Consider the following 16,238-nt stretch of genomic DNA (forward strand, 5'->3'; position numbering starts at 1 on the left):
CCGAACCCCGGTTTTCTATTTGCGGTCTTCTATACACTCCAGCTCTGAGAGTATTCGACACAGTACCCGTCGGTTGAATGGAGGAAGAGGAAGACCTCCACTCCGTTGGAAAGACCTGGTGGAAAAGGACCTGGCTACACTTGGAATCTCTAAATGACTGACGCGCTATTGTAAACTCGGCTGTAACCGCGTAAGCGGTATCTACGCCAATAAAGAAGAAGAAGAAGAAGATACAACTAATGGTTAAGCGGGCATTTTTATTACCTTGAATATTATATTCTATTCCATCCAACTCTAGTCTACAGTTTAAATTATTTTCAAGGAAATTTATGAGCTGCGTAAAAACCTAATATTTCGCGAATGCTGTTTTTTTGCTGTTGTTGTTGTTTAACGGGTACCTAATCCCCGTTGGGATGGTAAGGGTTAGATAAGTTGTCGTCGACGTCCTCCAAAGGTAGGCCCAGGAAAGGTGCCGTTTCGACTTCACATGGTCCGAAAAAACAGAAACTTTAGTCAAAGGAAATGGATATACCGACCAGATCAATGTCAAGACTTCTTCGAGTTGATCTCCACATGAAAGTCTACCGCCGGTCAATAGGACATGGTCTCACAATGCGTTTGAAGCAAATTAGGCTGAACAGATGCAAACGGTTTCTTCAGGGATAAGCCGTCAATGCCCATGAAACTGTTGAAGGAGATTTTAAAAGGACAAGGAAGTATTATTTTTAAAGATGGAAAACAATTTCACTCTAGAAGAAGTTTTTTATAAGCAAAACGAGAAAATCTATGCAAAAACTTTCTAAGATGTAAAAAAAGTTTTTTGAAAAAGTTAAAAAAGTGAGTCACCATCCAGGTGCTGTAAAAGTTTGGTGGCGAGTTTCTTGAGAAAGCGTTACACATTTTCAATTCTTTAAAAAAATGGGTTAAAACTGGAAAATACTAAAGCAATTAAGCAATACTCTTTTCAATGGGAAACATTGGATCTTCCAGCAAGCTCCAACACGCAAGGAAAAAACCATCCAGCAGTAGCTTGAAAGTAATATTCCTGGTTTGATAACTACAGATGATTGGCCTTCTGGTAGTCCAGATCTCTTGAAGTACAGTTAGTGGCCAAAGTTGGAGAACATGGCCTGTCAAATCTTCTTCTTAATTGGCGTAGACACCGCTTACGCGATTATAGCCGAGTTGCATAGTCTGTCTGGCCTGTCAAATACTCCACACAAATTTGAAGAGTCTCAAAAAAACTTTAGTGCGAGCAGCGTCGTCAATACAAATGGTAGATAGATTATGTAGATTGATAGACGAGAAATGCACCGCGAAAGACTCACCTAGCCCAAGCATATTGATAAAGTCCAATATACTGACAGATGCTAGTGAAGCGATCAGATCCCTATTTAGAAACATGGATCCAAGGGCCTTCAACCTGCGTCTGCAGACTGCTATACAGACTATTAGCACGGTTTTCGAGTGTTTCAGGTTCCCTGTCGCAGAACCGGCAAGAATCTAGGCCCATGTTGTATAAGTGCTTTTTCAGCTTGCCAGTTTAGAATGCGAAAAGTAGTCTGAATTTGTCCCTAGTGTCCCATACTGAGATTGTAAACCCCCATTAGCAACTTGACATGGCGCATGCCTTGTAGTTGTTGCCAATATCTCTCTCTGCCTACTCTTTCTTCCTTGCGGAGCAGTTCCTTTATGGTATGGGGACCGCGATGAAAGGTTCAGGCCCTAGCATGTTAATAGATGAGGTGGAGCGGGCGAGCTCATCAACCAGTTCATTCCCGTCTGTACCTTTCAAATGGTATGTGCGTGCTGCTATTGGTCAATGACCGAATCATTTGAGCGCTTGTGTGAAAGCAAAAGGTAACCTTTTCAAATAAAATTTTGTAAAGAGCGATTCATTTCATATATTCATTATTAAATTAAATCTACTTGAGTTTAATTTTTATAGGCGTCTGAACTTGTAACAACACCTACGGCGGCAGAACTAAGTACATTAATTTAAATACATTCCGATTTAGCTCCTAATCTGTCAGCTCCAGTTTAGACCCCAATAACGACTTTCCTGATTTCGTTTCAAAACATTCTTGTTTTTACTTTTTCTCCGTTGATTCAAGTTCTTACCGCATTTACATTTATTTATAATTACTTACACATGTATACAAATATTGGTCCACGGCAATTTTATTTGTGTTCAAAAAAGTTGAATGTATTTGTTTTTGGATTGGTTGGAACAAAAGCTACTACTTTACATTTTCTCGCATCTGAGACTTGACAAGTGCACAATATTTATTGGTTTACTTGTACGGCTACTTTTAAAATTAATTCTCTGCTGTTTTGGTTGGTTCAGTTGGTGTTGTTACAGCTAAGCAAAACAAAAAAACATTTGTTTATTGTTCTTGTTCTCGAAAATGTTTAAATTACATTTGTTGATTTTTATTTCAAGAAAGCGATGAATTACATTTATTATATAATTGTAATATTCGCTCAGGTCCGCTAAGACACAACAGTGTTGTGGCTTCAAAATTATTATGCCATCATCATTTTGATACAAATATACAACAGTAGCAGTATTTATTGGTATTTTGTGCCGCCACATTAAGTTATTGATAGGTTTGGTAGGCAGTACTAAAATTATTTTATATAAATTCATTTCCGCTGATTTGGAAATGCAACACTGTTAGCAAGCGTAATTCAACTGTCACTTTTGACATTTCACTACAGCGAAATTCATGCCACCGCTATTTACAATTTTCTGCTAAGATAAACAATTTTGCGGCATATTAACATTTAGCAAAATATTTTAAATAAACTAAAGTACTAATCATAAATATATAAGTAAAATCTGGAATTTTATAATGTTTTACCATGTAAGTTACTGCATGATTTTATTATCGCTGTTAATAAAATGTTTTATTTTTATTTTCTAGATCTCACTGGAACATGAGATTCTTTTGCATCCGCGTTATTTCGGGCCACAATTGCTGGAGACTGTAAAGCAGAAACTTTATACCGAAGTAGAAGGTACGTGCACAGGAAAGTATGGTTTCGTGATAGCTGTGACCACAATCGATCAAATTGGCTCCGGCGTAATACAGCCAGGTCAGGGATTTGTGGTGTATCCTGTGAAATACAAAGCAATCGTTTTTCGGCCGTTCAAAGGGGAGGTATTGGATGCCGTTGTGAAACAAATAAACAAAGTAATTTTATTTTATTTAATAAAAAATTGTGGGCAATATTCAATTATTTATTTTGGCTTTGTGCAGGTTGGCATGTTCGCGGAAATTGGACCACTCTCTTGCTTTATATCACACCATGTAAGTGTTAAATAAGTTTTCATTGGATAGTGGAAAATTTATCGGCTCTTCTATTGCAGTCCATCCCAGCTGATATGCAATTCTGTCCGAACGGTAATCCACCATGTTACAAATCAAAAGATGAAGATGTGGTAATTTCGGGTGAGGACAAAATACGTCTCAAAATTGTTGGTACACGTGTGGACGCGACCGGAATTGTAAGTACCAATTGCATAATGACAAAATAAGTTTTAATAGTAGTTTGTTTACAGTTCGCGATCGGTACACTTATGGACGATTACTTAGGTTTAGTGTGCAGTTAATTTCTTTGTTTATTTCTTTTGTAGTCTGACCATAAATACTATAGTGAGCAAATGCTTATGCATTTATATGTACGAAATACATGTAAAATTAATTGAATTTAAAAAGTAAAAATGCTGTTTAAATAGATATTTATATTTTAATATTGCGATTTTCTTTTTTTTTTGTTTTTTAATATACAACATATATAGTATAAGCTAAATATGAATTTCTAAAATAATTTGAATTTAACTGCAATTTAGGAAATAAGCACAAATTGGCGTCTTAATAGAGTAAACTTGATTAATACACTTGTTATTTAAAGGAATTATATAACATACATACATATAGAGTAAATATATAGTAAATACTATACGTGTACTATGATTTCAATTTGACTAAGAAATGTTTGTTACAATTTACGAGAGTCACTTTACACTTTATCGATAAGCAGCGTTATTGAAAGCATACTTAGTTACGAATTACGCTATTTTAAGTACATCGATATTTAAAAGGGAATGTGCATTTCCATTACTTTTTCGCAACTTTAAAACTTAACAAAAACTTACTATTACGACTATTTATTAAAGTTTGCACACTAAATTTTACTAAAAGAAATTAGATTCATATACAAATGCATTAGATTTCATTCCGTCGTTGCTGCTGTAATACTCACAAATCCCACGAGAATAAATGGTGCTTTACAAGCATGTCACGGACACCATCCTTCAGTGGTTGTGACTCTTTGCCCCTTTTAGGCGGTAATTCCCAGTCTGGATTCAAATTGAAAGCGAATTGTGAAAGTATTCGAAGTTCACATTTGATTTGCACCCAGCCCGGCGAATCAATATAACTCCAGGGATAATACCACTTCTGTACAACTTCCTGACACGAACACAACACTTCCAGCCACAAATGTAGCACCTGTTCATTCAGTCCAAGGCATATAAGTGAGCGTAACTTGACATCCATTTGCGCATGCGCCTCATCGTGTGATTGATTAACTGCCTGCACGCAGCGAAACAATAGCTCTTCCGGTGTCAATACTTTGCCATCTTCATCCAAGCGATATGTCTTACATAGCACTAGGCGGCTGTAAACCGATTCGAAATCTTTCTCAACTTCACGAGTGGCTGCCTCTTCAATGAAAAGCCATGGATGTATTGGACCACCCAGAAACGAGGGTCTCTTCATGCCATGTTCGAGAAAAGCTTTAATCGATGGCGCCAATGTACCGCGCACCAAATCTGTTACGGTTTCAGAAATCGCATCGTCGCCAGCCGAAGTGTATAGCTTACTGCGCTCGTCTAGCAACTCAACGAATTTGGCAGGGAACCAGCCGCGCAGTCCATTTAGTTCTCCCACCCAACAGTGTTCATCCTTTTGACTAATTATTGTGATGATGTCGTTTTTACGGAAGCCCAATTCGTCATCATCATGTCGTTCGAAGTCGTGTAACGCCTTCGCTCTTCTTTTCCGTCGACGCGCCACATTAATGAAATTTTCATGATCCTTCGCATGCGAATCAGTGCTATAATTTGCTGTCAATTGTATGTGTGCTGCCAATTTTGGCTCAATGGTAATGAAGTGGCGCGCTACTTTCAATATTGCCTCACGTAAGTCTACCAGAATTTCGGTCTGTCGTATATTCTTATTTTTCAGTTCCACAGAATCTGGCTCGCCACGAAAGAGGAGCGTTTCTAAGATAGATTTGCTTTTTCGCACTTGTCGGCGAGCCAAATGTTGTTTGGGTAGATTCGGGACCGCCTCAGGATTACCAACAAGTCCACCTTGGTCTGCCATAAGATAGGCAAGATGCCGTCGACGATGAGTGTCAATGACAGTTTGACTTAAAGAGCCACCCACCTCAAGGGCTTGATGGAAAAGTATCTACAATATATATGTTTACATTTTAAGACTTTAAGATTACTTAGAAAAATGGCCAAACAAACCTGAACGTCATCCACTTCGCCAGGTATGTCAGATAAGGAATTGAATATCTGAGCGGAGTTCTCAAGATTTTGCAAATCCTTTTCTTTCAGCTTCAGCATACCCAACGTGAGTTGGAAGAGAACAATGCTGCCGTCATAAAAAAACCAATCCCAAATGCGCACCAATATCTTCATATGTACTACATTGGCGAATAGTGTCAGAAACCAATGTAATGTTATAAGCGATAACTCGATGTCGTGTTTCTTCAGTGTTTCATCAACCGATGTTAGATAATTAGCAATCAAAGTTTGCATAACACGTTGATCAGCTTGTATGCCCAATAATGTTGAGGAATAGTACGAAGCGGGTAACAAATCTTCTACTATAGTCGCCATCATCCAGAAAGCATTTTCTTCCTCCATGAAAAGCAGCAAGCAAGCGGCTATTACACCAGTACCTTGACAATAACCGATATCTGGAAAAAGCCAAGCGATGCCGCGTAGTATCCGGCGCAGACGTGGTATTCCTGTGCCATGCGGGTTGCTGAAGCACGCATTTGTTGGTAATATACGCAAGAGATCTTTCTCAATTTGTTTTGAGGTCATAAGTTGATCATTCCCTGAGGCTAAATAAATAATACATTAAATAAATAATCACAAAAACATCACTGCTGCAAATTGTCACCTTTAACAATATCATGATAACTTGTTTCGCTTTTCTGCTTTTTGGCCAATGCGCCAGATAATCGCATCCACATTTGCGCTCGTAATGAGTGGGGTATACCCTCACGAACCATACTACGCAATTTTTCAGTGCGTGGGAGCATAACATCTACATTTTCCCAAGTTAATTCAGTAGCCTCTTTGTTGTGTGAAAACTCTAAGTGCGCAATCCATTGTAAACGTTGTTGGGCATCTTCTACGAATGGCTGGGAAAGCAGTTTGTTTGAACTTTGTTCTGGACCGTCCTCCTCTTCCACCCGAAACCCGAATTCGTCAAAACGATAATCAGGTTGATCGTTCGGACCAGTTGGTTCTGCCTCGGGTTGGCCCAGCTTCGCAAGAATCTCTTGCGGCCACATTGATGGCGTTAGTGCAGAGAACGGACCACCGGGACTTGGTCGTAAGCCATCAACCACACACAGTTCTTCCATCATTGGTGGCAGTTCATCCAAATTGTCATCTTCCGAACAGTTTGTCTGCAACTTTTTCTGATTACGATTCATTTTAATTTTTAGATAAAAAGATAAAGATATGATAAGCAGCGTTGAATATGTGAAAGGAGAGCTGAAAATTGCTTACAATATGTTCTTCGCGTCCAACATAACCATCATGTCCTCGGCCGAAAAAACTTTCCATAGTTTTTAATTAAAGCCTCGTGGCGCTTATATTTTATAAATTAGATTTTTCCTACACTTTTATTAATTATTGACAAATATCTTTTAAAAATAATGATTTCACTTTTCTCGATAATAATAGGACAGAGTTTTTGACACTTGTGGGTGCCTTTGTTGACATGGGATTAATGGTAAACAGTGTTGGAAAATAATATTTTGTACATGATAATTTAGGAGAGAAATAACAACAAAGTTTTTGTGGGATTAAAAATTTACTCACTATTTGTTAAATAGAATTACCGTTAACTGCTTAATTATGTCTCAACTTGTTTGTATTTCAAATAACAATTGAAAAAATAACAGATTTTGTTTTATTTCGGAAATATCAACCATTCAGATTAAAAAGTACTTAGTAGAATTAATGGTTTTTGTATTATTAAACACTTCTTAGTCTTCGATAAAACATTTAATTTTGTACTCTCAAATGCATTTTTTTAACAACAACAGATCAAAAAATAACCCGTTGTTTTCTAACTGGGTAATTAATTCAAAGGCTGGTATCAGAGAACGTATATTTATATAAATATAACGTATATAAATATACGTTCTCTGGTATGTTCTTACTCTCGCTCTCTGTTTATTTGTTTATCTATTGTCAAATACAGCTGATAGCAAAAGAGAAATTTTTGTCTGCGTTTACAAATAAATTTGGATGGGTAGACATAACTTTTTAATTAATAAATTTTGTACTCGATTATAAAATAAAAGTGTGCATAAATATGAATGTTAAACCAATAATTACATGTAAGTTGGTAAATGTAATAACAATTGCTTTTCAAAGATCAAACTTTTATTTTTAAAGATTCGGGAGCTGGGCCATTATTTCGTTCTTTGGAAGCACAAATTCTCAACGCTATTCCACTAGATACCTGCGAATGGAGACGTACATTTCATCGCCCCACCAAGCAAGTGCGTTTAGAAGCACAAGCACAACCTTTCAACGTAAACGTGTTGGAAAAGTATAAGAAAGGAGAATGGAGTATACTGGAGCACCCAATTTTACATATATTCGTTACGGAGTGCAATGTATTTTGAAACAAATTAGTTCTTAACTTTTGCACCTATATAAAATCCATTTGATTACAGGATTTGGATACTTATAAAGCAAACGCGCATGAAGAAATTAAAAATTGGTTAAAGCAGTTGACAGCATTTGGTATTTCTGATTGGATGATATTATTAGTGGAGACCCTGGATGTACGCAAAGCAAAAAACATATTACCACGTACGACCGTGTTGGATAAAATACGACAAGATTTTGCTACGAAGAATGACGATCGTTGTATCTCGGTGCTAAATCCTGCGAAATTCGAACAAAAATCTGCTGAATCTTTCCGTTGTTTAGTCCAACGCATCAGGTTAGTTATTTTTTTATATATTATAAATTATCTTACAATTATCTCAGCAAATGTGTTTATATATAGGTTTTTAATGCTCGCTAGTTATAATCGCAATATTGCTAAATATGAGGAACTCATACGTAGTAGACGAGAAAAACGAAATCATGAAGGCTGGGACTTTCGCCAATATTTCTTTATGCAAGAAGACTTAGCACTTGTATTTGAGAAACTTGAATTACACACCGAAGCACTTATACAATATGACGAGTTGGACGCCATGTTCTCGCAATTTATAACTAACTCGGGTTTTGGCGAAAAACAAAAATGGTTGGAATACTTCAAGCAACCATTATGTTCTTTTCATGGTATCTGTTTAAATCGACGAGATAAATTTGAAATACGCAAAAAAATTAAAGACAGCCCAGTATCCATATTGGAATTTCGAAATTACCTTTTTGAGCGTCAAGCGCATCTTTTGCAGCAAAACAATGAAACACCCGAAATCGCTAGAAGACTGTTAAATTTCTTATTTTCTACTTTACGTGAAATAGAACTTGTCAAATTAGATACTCCGGAGGGTGCTCTGTCATGCTGGGAATTCGTTTGTGCTTTGGAAGTTCTACAAACGTGTGAGCAGGCCATGGAACCGAATGAAGTTATCTGTTTTCAACATTGCGCTCCCATCTGGAATCTAGCAAAGGATAAATTATACGAATTGGGAAAATTGTGTGGCTTACTCCCCGGCTTTACGCCTACGTCCGAACAATTGCACATCGTCGTACAGTTATCAGCGGGTATTGGTGATTCACCGCTAGAGCAGTCGCAGTTTTTGAATCCCACACCGCAGATCTCAGAGCAAAGACGCGACCGCTCGCCTAATCGTCGACCTAAGAAATCGGCAACAGATCAACTGAAAGAAGCTTTAGGATCTAATCAAGCATTTGAAAAACTTTATCTGGAATTAGCTGAATTAGCTATTAGTACATACAAACACGTTTCACGAACTCGTTCAGCGCGACTAGTGGGTTTGGACTTGGGTAATTTTTATTGTGCACTCAATGAGCCACACAAGGCTGTTGGTTTCTTTACCGACTTATTGCGCGAATTAAAGGCTGAAAATTGGCACACATTAAGCTCTCAAACATTGTTGGAACTAGCTAACTGTTACCGCAAAATGGGGGACTCGTTGGCCTATACGAAAACATGTAGTTCCATTTCTTGTTGCCAAGAGCTGGAAATGCTGGTACGCTCTTTTTATTTCGATGAGTTTCTCAAATCGGTGAAGACAATGACTACTACTTTATCTGCACAACCTTCAATGGAGAATGCCAATTACTGCGTGCTGGAAGATCATTTTCGCATTTGTGATATAAATGTGCTCAATGCTGAACCAATAATACAGGATGACATAGTGTTAGTACAGTTAAAACTGGAGAGCTTATATCCACGTGAAGTAGTCGCTGAAAGCATACAATTCTCCTACGAGATGCATGTCGCGCCACTGACTGGTGAGGCCACAACCCCACCTTCAATGCTGGTGGTTAGTGGCACGAAAGGTGGAAAGCTTACTAAAGCACCAACGGCATCGCCACTCAAAGAGTCGCGTCTGAAAATGTCACTTCGTTTAGACTACAAACAGGATAACACGCTGGATTGCGCATCGGTAGCATGCGACCTGCCCAAAGTCAAACAACCGGTGCGTCGCACGAGTAGCACCAAACGCAAGCTTTCGCCCAGTGTCCAGTCGGATTTTACAAATTTCGTAGCCGTGGAGAACATCGCTATACAACCTGGCACTAATATAATCGAACTGAAATCGAAAGCGACGCGTGTGGGCACTTGGGATTTCAAACAGGTATGCTAATTATGAATTCCATTGTAGTATATTGATGAAGTAATGTCTTTGTGTTTGTTTTAGATGCGCATTTCTATATCTCAATTGGAATTTTTCTCCGAGCATTTGCCTTTCAGAGTACCACCATTTGTGATCACTACCAAACCGGCTGAGGCGGTGCTGAACTTCAAGAACTTAATTGCTGGCATTGAACAGCCGGTACGCCTAACTGTTTCAGGTGGCAGCTTCATTTTTCCAGCGGATGCCAAAATAGCACTGAAATGCTCAAAAAATCTGCGCATACGCATGGCGCGTTCAAAGGAAAACAGCCAGCCACTTAGTGACAAGGACGGCATTCTTCAAGAAAGCACCATGGACACAAAATCTAACACTGTTGTGCAAGACGATTCTACATTTAGCAGTGTGCTGCAAGTGTCTTTGCACAATTTCAAGTCTTTTGAGGAACGTGAAATCGCTTTGGAAGTGCTAACCGATTTGCCAGGCCGCAAAATATCGAAACATTTGGAGCATTATGTTACACTGACATGCCCCTGGTCACGCAATGAGCTGCAGATTGCGATTGATTTTCAACCGGCGCTTGAGGCTCAATGTCGACTGCATACGTGTGGCACGCAAAAGTTTTTGCATGTCGTCATGAAGGGCCTAGAGGCGAATTTATACCTAACCGAAGCCAAGGTGAAATGTGATGTGGCGGGTGTGCGTTTAATGGATCTGAATCCACCAACGCAGTCATGTGTTGTATGCATCTTACTAGCGTTATGTATATTTAATTTTACTAGTTGAAATTAATAGCTTCTTTTTTATTTAGCAAATCTATAAAGGTCTGACGGTTTCTTATCTTTATGAAATTCAAGTGGAGCCTCTAAAGGCGGAGATAGAGCTGCCTGCGGTCATCAAGGTGCACTTTATAACAAAATACTCAACTGTTGAAAATCCACAATTGTTACGCAACTACGGCTGCGCTTTCGATTTGGTGGATTATACAACACTTTTCAAGGTGCAGACTCAACTTGAGCCGAACGAGCTGTGTCGTTTACGCTCAGTGTGTAATTTGAATTTGAAAATAACCAAGGTGCATGAAAATCCCTACGTGGATCTTATGTACGAGGTGCTGAGTGATCAGAATTTATGGGCCGTTTGTGGGCGTTCCGCAGGTTGGTCATATTTGATATATACGTTTATATTTTTAGATTTTATTTGAAATGGTAAAAGTGAAGGAATTTGTTTGGAGTAAAGTATAATTTGGTTATATTATAATAAATATATAATATATTTGGTTATATTATAAAGAGAATTCCATCCGATTGGGAAAAGCACCATTTTTGTACCTTGAACGGGGTATATTAAGTTTGCCATGAAGTTTGTAACAACCAGAAGGTAATGCTGGAGACCTTATTAAATATTATATTGGTAGAAATAATTGGCTTGACGAGCCGAGTCCATTTTTTCATGTCTTTCTGTCTGTCTGTATATACGCAAGTCGCTGAATTTTTGAGATATCGCGCTGAAATTTTGCATACGTCTTTTTCTTTCCAAAAAGCTGCTCATTTGTCGGAACCGCCGATATCGGACCACTATAGCATATAGCTGCCATACAAAATGAACGTTCAACAGCAAGTAGTTGTATGAAAAACATTTTTATTTGATAAGTTATCTTCACGAAATTTGGCATAAATTATTAACTGAAAGAACGCTACAAAATCTGAAGAAATTTTTTTGATCGGAACACTACAGCATATAGCTGCCATATAAACTGAACGATCCTTGAACGACACTTGCATGGAAAACTTTTTTCTTTGTTGAGATATCTTCACGATATTTGGCATAAATTATTGTTCAAGCCAACCGTACCAACTCCGAACAAATTGTTCAGATCGGACCACTGCAGCAATAGCTGCCATACAAACTGTAAGATCAAAATAAAGACTTTGTATGGAAACTATTTATTTGCGGGGGTATTCTAGCTTCGTTGCAAACGAAGTTAACATTTTGTTTTTGCATAAATTTATTTGCCGCAATCGGTGCGTAGCATAAGTTAACGAATTCTTTACTTTGCCATTATCTTTATATACTTATGTATGTATGTATGTATGTATGTGTATACATACATTAAGTTTTTTATATTCTTCATGTATAGTAACAACTTTTCTTTATTTTAATTTAACTTTTACGAAAAGTATGCGGTGAGTAACCTTTTCGTTTTATATAGAAAACATATTAGATTTATAATTTTCATTCACACTCTCATAAAATATAAGATGCTTATATGAATTTTTTACCGTTACAGGCGTCGTTTCAATGAAAGATGTGAATAGTCACTCAATCTCCTTGGATGTGATGCCATTGAGCACGGGTTTCCTACCCATGCCGAATATACGCTTGTCACGTTATACAGCCGGTGGCAAAAACAAAACTGACACACACTCCAAGGTGACCCCATTTCCGCAAGGACAAGTATACAATAGCACCAAAAGCATGCAGATACACGTTATAGCCAGCAGCAATGGTGAACAATAGAGTTAAATGGAAAATGGAAAATGAAAAAGAATGAATATTTACCAATTTACTATAGTTATTTTATTCAAAGGCAATCTGTGAAAGTATTATTGTTGCAATATTTTGGAAAAAATAGTGTTTGTATTCAAAAAAAAAAAAATTAGTTTGTTTAATAGTTTACTTGTAAGGAAATGCTAACGACTCATCGCATTGTAATTTTTTGCTAAAATTATAGATGTACTGAAATTGCATACTCTTACTGTAATATGGAAAGTTCGCCCAGGCACTTTTATAATTTGATGACATGTTTCTAAAACAGTTAAAATGTTTGATTGGGCTCATATGTTAATGGTCTTTGCCCTCTTAGTGATCTTTCGTTTTGGATTTTTCTTTTATATATTTCATTGAAGGGTGGCTTATACAAATTAATATTACATATATTATAACTAATAAACTTGCATTTCTCAAAAAAATATATATGTATGTATGTATATGGTTTTATCTATCTTTTACCATACAGAATTCATATTCAAGAATTATTGCGCATAAAAGTTGTATATTGAATTTTTCTAGAAAACCTCTTTTATTGTAAAAACACTATAATTCATTGGACAATTTCTCGATTTGTTCACGATGCAACCGATAAAAATGCCACTCCTCACTCTCGGTCAAATCCTCGGCACCCATACGATTATAGAATTTTCGCGCTGGATTCCAGCCAAGCACATGAAAATCCAGGCGTTGACAGCCATATTCCTTCGCTTTTGCCGCAACAGCACTGAACATATAAGCGCCGGCACCCAGCTTACGATATGCGGGACGCACGTAAATGTCTTCAAGAAAATAGGATTTCCCTTGCCATGTTGAGTAGGCGTAGAAGCAAATGCTATAGCCGATGGTGACGCTGTTAAGGGCGAATAAGAAAGAAAGAATTAAGGACTAAGTTATTAAAGCTATGTATGGTGAGAGTATACATAGGTATTGCCAATTGGATTTGTATTGTTGTGTGTAAATTGTGATTTGTTGAGAATGGTTGAAATGTGTGCCGAACTTATCAGTAGACAAACAGAGGTGAATGGAGAAAAGTATGCAGAAATGTACACACATAACTTTTATGTATGCATGTACAAATGTATATATATCCGCACGTGCATGTATGGGTGACTTGCTTTTCAAATTGATACATTTTGTTCCAGCTTATCGGTGTCTAATGGCAAATATTTAAGGTGGACTATGTCAGCGGGTATTTGTCTATGTCAACCTTTTTGATGGGTTCTTATGTGTAAACAATGTAAGCATGTGTATAAATACATACATACATACATAAATATTTCGGTGTCTACGTATATTCTGATTTGTGATTTATTTGAGGAGCGCTCATAATGGTTTCGGTTTGCAATAGCTATTGTTTTATAGAAAATGCAATCATACATAAGTATGTACATATATAAATGCTACATAGTATTAATGAGGAAATTAGCTGTGAGCATATTCATTAAGAATAAGTTTGAACTCGCCGCAACAACAATAACAACTATAAATTTGAATATCTATTCAACGGCAAAAATTTCCGGCAAGTCTTGACGGCAAATTACTTACGGCGTGGGTTGTTCTGCACTTTGCTGGTCGAGCACATATATATGACAAAATTCCTGTCCACCGTCGAGTCCTGCGTCGCGTATTAAATCTGCAAAGAAAATACATGTGTTACAAATGCAGATATGTATGTATGCTTATGATCAAGCTTAAATGTAAGTTAAATATACTTACCTTTCTCTGTTAGTTTCGGACCATCGCTCATCTTTTCGAAATCAGCCAACTCCTAGGGGAAAAAAGAGACACATCACTAACTTGCCAAGCCTACATGCAATTCAATATTCGAATCAAATCCGATTTATAATCAAATATATGTCTGATTATTATTCTTTTTCACTCACCTGTATCATTTCACGTACCGCGCCGATATCGTCGATTTTTGCACGTCTAAAGGTGAATATTGGTTTAGACGCCATCGCTTTTTCTATGAATTAATTACTGATGTTATTAATTTAGGATTAAAAATAATACTCTATTTTGCAAATTACTCAGCTCGCTGTTTTCTAAAGATTTGCTTATCAGGAAAATTTAGTCAAACTGACATGTTATCATTAGAATGGTCATTAAAGCAAATTTAGGGTTGCCATGCCAAACATTTTTTCGGTAATTTTAAAAATTTGAATGAAAACGACTAAGTCAAAAATAACAATTTTGCCAACTCTCTGTCAATTTGTGAATGCGATACCACAAGAACTGCGCTGGCTTGGCGGCCAAGAATTAATAAAGCCAATTTTGATATCTCGTTAGAACCGTATTCCAGTGAGGGAGCTCTGCATTGGCCGAAACAAATCGTCAGCAGCGGCAAAATAACCACTTTAAAATCATGCAAACCACTTTTGGCACATTAGCTCATCTAGAGCATGTTTCCCATAAACTTCCACCAAAACGCTATGACTTTCGGCTGAGGGTACAAAATTCAGGTACAAAAATGGACATGTTTGAGTGAAAAAATTATTGTTGTTTGTGGTTCATATGTATTACGTATAGTAAAAAAGATGTAGAATGATAGTTTTTGTTGTTGTAGCTGCATAAAACATTCTTAAAGTATTCTGGAGGAATGCTGCCGGCTTCACAGTCCTTGGCCGGTTACGTAGACTCGACTGTCGCGGGAACTCGCAGTATCCTACTATGAGCAAAAAATAGTACGACTTTGTTGATAATTTTAAAATTCTTAATTTATTCTTCAAAATCTATGTTATCCCCCTCAAAGTAATCTCTCTTGGCCCCAATAAACTTGCGCCAACTTTTTTTCCAGATCTCGAGACAGTTGTTAAAGTCAATTTCCGGAATAGCCTTCAATGCGATTCACGTTCATTGTCTTCAATTGACTCCAAACGATTTCCCCGGAGCGGTCGTTTAGTTCGCTGAATAGCCAAAAGTCACCCGGAGCTAAATCAGGGGAATACGGTGGTTGCGGCACGATATTGATTGAAAATTTGGCGAAAAACTCACGAGGAATCAATGCAGTATCCGATGATGCAAAAACCAAGAGTTGTCGGCCCATAATTCCGAATACAGTTTGGTCGGTCGAAAAGAATTCGGAGTTCACCACACCTCGATAATCGAAGAAAACTGTCAACACACTCTTAATTATTGACCTGTGTTGACGTGTTTTTTCGGCTTCGGCTCATCTTATTACGATATTCGACAGATTGATCGTGTGTTTCCGGGCCGTAAGCATATATCCAAGACTCATCGTCAGTAATAATACGTTTCATGACATCGTGGTAGTCGGAAAGCATTGTTTCGCAGACGTTAACACGACGCTTTTTTTTTCGAAAAAATTAAGTGATTTTGGAACCAATCGTGCTTTCACTTTCCTTATGCCCAAATGATCTTTCAAATGGTTTTCACTGATCCTTCCGATATTCCAACGATGCCAGTAAGATCTCTGACTGTTAAATTTCCAATTCTTTTATTTTATTGACGTGTTGATCATCAGTTGATGTTGATGGCCATTCTGGACGTGGTTCGCCGTCAACGCGTTCTTGACCCTCTTTGAATGATTTGTACCAATCAACAACACTTGC

General features: G+C 37.5%; 4 protein-coding genes across 5 annotated transcripts; 2 read left to right on the top strand and 2 right to left on the bottom strand.

Annotated features, from left to right (window-relative positions):
* The first annotated feature begins 2,713 nt into the window (after window positions 1-2,713).
* On the top strand, window positions 2,714-3,728 carry LOC126751448 (DNA-directed RNA polymerase II subunit RPB7). Its single transcript, XM_050461719.1, has 5 exons — window positions 2,714-2,867; window positions 2,928-3,197; window positions 3,264-3,314; window positions 3,374-3,511; window positions 3,566-3,728. Exons 1-5 carry the CDS (start codon window positions 2,856-2,858, stop codon window positions 3,614-3,616), a joined length of 522 nt encoding a protein of 173 aa, XP_050317676.1. The 5' UTR covers window positions 2,714-2,855; the 3' UTR covers window positions 3,617-3,728.
* LOC126751428 (small G protein signaling modulator 3 homolog) lies at window positions 3,729-7,041 on the bottom strand. Of its 2 annotated transcripts, none has more exons than XM_050461688.1 (4): window positions 6,827-7,041; window positions 6,210-6,723; window positions 5,546-6,150; window positions 3,729-5,483 (listed from the first exon to the last, which is right to left on the bottom strand). In XM_050461688.1, exons 1-4 carry the CDS (start codon window positions 6,881-6,883, stop codon window positions 4,266-4,268), a joined length of 2,394 nt encoding a protein of 797 aa, XP_050317645.1. In that variant the 5' UTR covers window positions 6,884-7,041; the 3' UTR covers window positions 3,729-4,265. The 2 variants fall into 2 exon arrangements, with proteins under 2 accessions (XP_050317645.1, XP_050317644.1); XM_050461687.1 differs by having other exon boundaries at window positions 6,210-6,735.
* A 482-nt stretch (window positions 7,042-7,523) lies between these two features.
* Window positions 7,524-13,103, top strand: LOC126751427 (trafficking protein particle complex subunit 10). The gene is made up of 7 exons (XM_050461686.1): window positions 7,524-7,665; window positions 7,724-7,947; window positions 8,008-8,279; window positions 8,346-10,116; window positions 10,180-10,854; window positions 10,925-11,270; window positions 12,404-13,103. Exons 1-7 carry the CDS (start codon window positions 7,641-7,643, stop codon window positions 12,631-12,633), a joined length of 3,543 nt encoding a protein of 1,180 aa, XP_050317643.1. The 5' UTR covers window positions 7,524-7,640; the 3' UTR covers window positions 12,634-13,103.
* Window positions 13,104-13,148: 45 nt separating this feature from the next.
* On the bottom strand, window positions 13,149-14,774 carry LOC126751449 (thialysine N-epsilon-acetyltransferase). The gene is made up of 5 exons (XM_050461720.1): window positions 14,697-14,774; window positions 14,550-14,632; window positions 14,383-14,434; window positions 14,212-14,299; window positions 13,149-13,516 (listed from the first exon to the last, which is right to left on the bottom strand). The coding sequence occupies exons 2-5, from the start codon at window positions 14,622-14,624 to the stop codon at window positions 13,210-13,212; spliced, it is 522 nt and encodes a 173-aa protein (XP_050317677.1). The 5' UTR covers window positions 14,625-14,632; window positions 14,697-14,774; the 3' UTR covers window positions 13,149-13,209.
* Between the last annotated feature and the right edge of the window lie 1,464 nt (window positions 14,775-16,238).

Source organism: Bactrocera neohumeralis, chromosome 2 (genome assembly GCF_024586455.1).
Source record: "Bactrocera neohumeralis isolate Rockhampton chromosome 2, APGP_CSIRO_Bneo_wtdbg2-racon-allhic-juicebox.fasta_v2, whole genome shotgun sequence".
Taxonomy (NCBI): Eukaryota; Metazoa; Arthropoda; class Insecta; order Diptera; family Tephritidae; genus Bactrocera; species Bactrocera neohumeralis.

Coding starts and splice junctions, on each gene's coding strand:
- LOC126751448 (XM_050461719.1), top strand. Junction 3,315..3,373: donor CTTGCTTTATATCACACCAT/GTAAGTGTTAAA, acceptor CTTCTATTGCAG/TCCATCCCAGCTGATATGCA. Junction 3,512..3,565: donor GTGTGGACGCGACCGGAATT/GTAAGTACCAAT, acceptor GTTTGTTTACAG/TTCGCGATCGGTACACTTAT.
- LOC126751428 (XM_050461687.1), bottom strand. CDS start 6,883: ATGGAAAGTTTTTTCGGCCGAGGACATGATGGTTATGTTGGACGCGAA. Junction 6,736..6,826: donor TTGGACGCGAAGAACATATT/GTAAGCAATTTT, acceptor AATCGTAATCAG/AAAAAGTTGCAGACAAACTG. Junction 6,151..6,209: donor TTATCATGATATTGTTAAAG/GTGACAATTTGC, acceptor TTATTTATTTAG/CCTCAGGGAATGATCAACTT.
- LOC126751427 (XM_050461686.1), top strand. CDS start 7,641: ATGAATGTTAAACCAATAATTACAT. Junction 10,117..10,179: donor GCACTTGGGATTTCAAACAG/GTATGCTAATTA, acceptor TGTTTGTTTTAG/ATGCGCATTTCTATATCTCA. Junction 10,855..10,924: donor CACCAACGCAGTCATGTGTT/GTATGCATCTTA, acceptor TTTTTTATTTAG/CAAATCTATAAAGGTCTGAC.
- LOC126751449 (XM_050461720.1), bottom strand. CDS start 14,624: ATGGCGTCTAAACCAATATTCACCTTTAGACGTGCAAAAATCGACGAT. Junction 14,435..14,549: donor CGGTACGTGAAATGATACAG/GTGAGTGAAAAA, acceptor TTTTTCCCCTAG/GAGTTGGCTGATTTCGAAAA. Junction 13,517..14,211: donor AGTGCAGAACAACCCACGCC/GTAAGTAATTTG, acceptor CGCCCTTAACAG/CGTCACCATCGGCTATAGCA.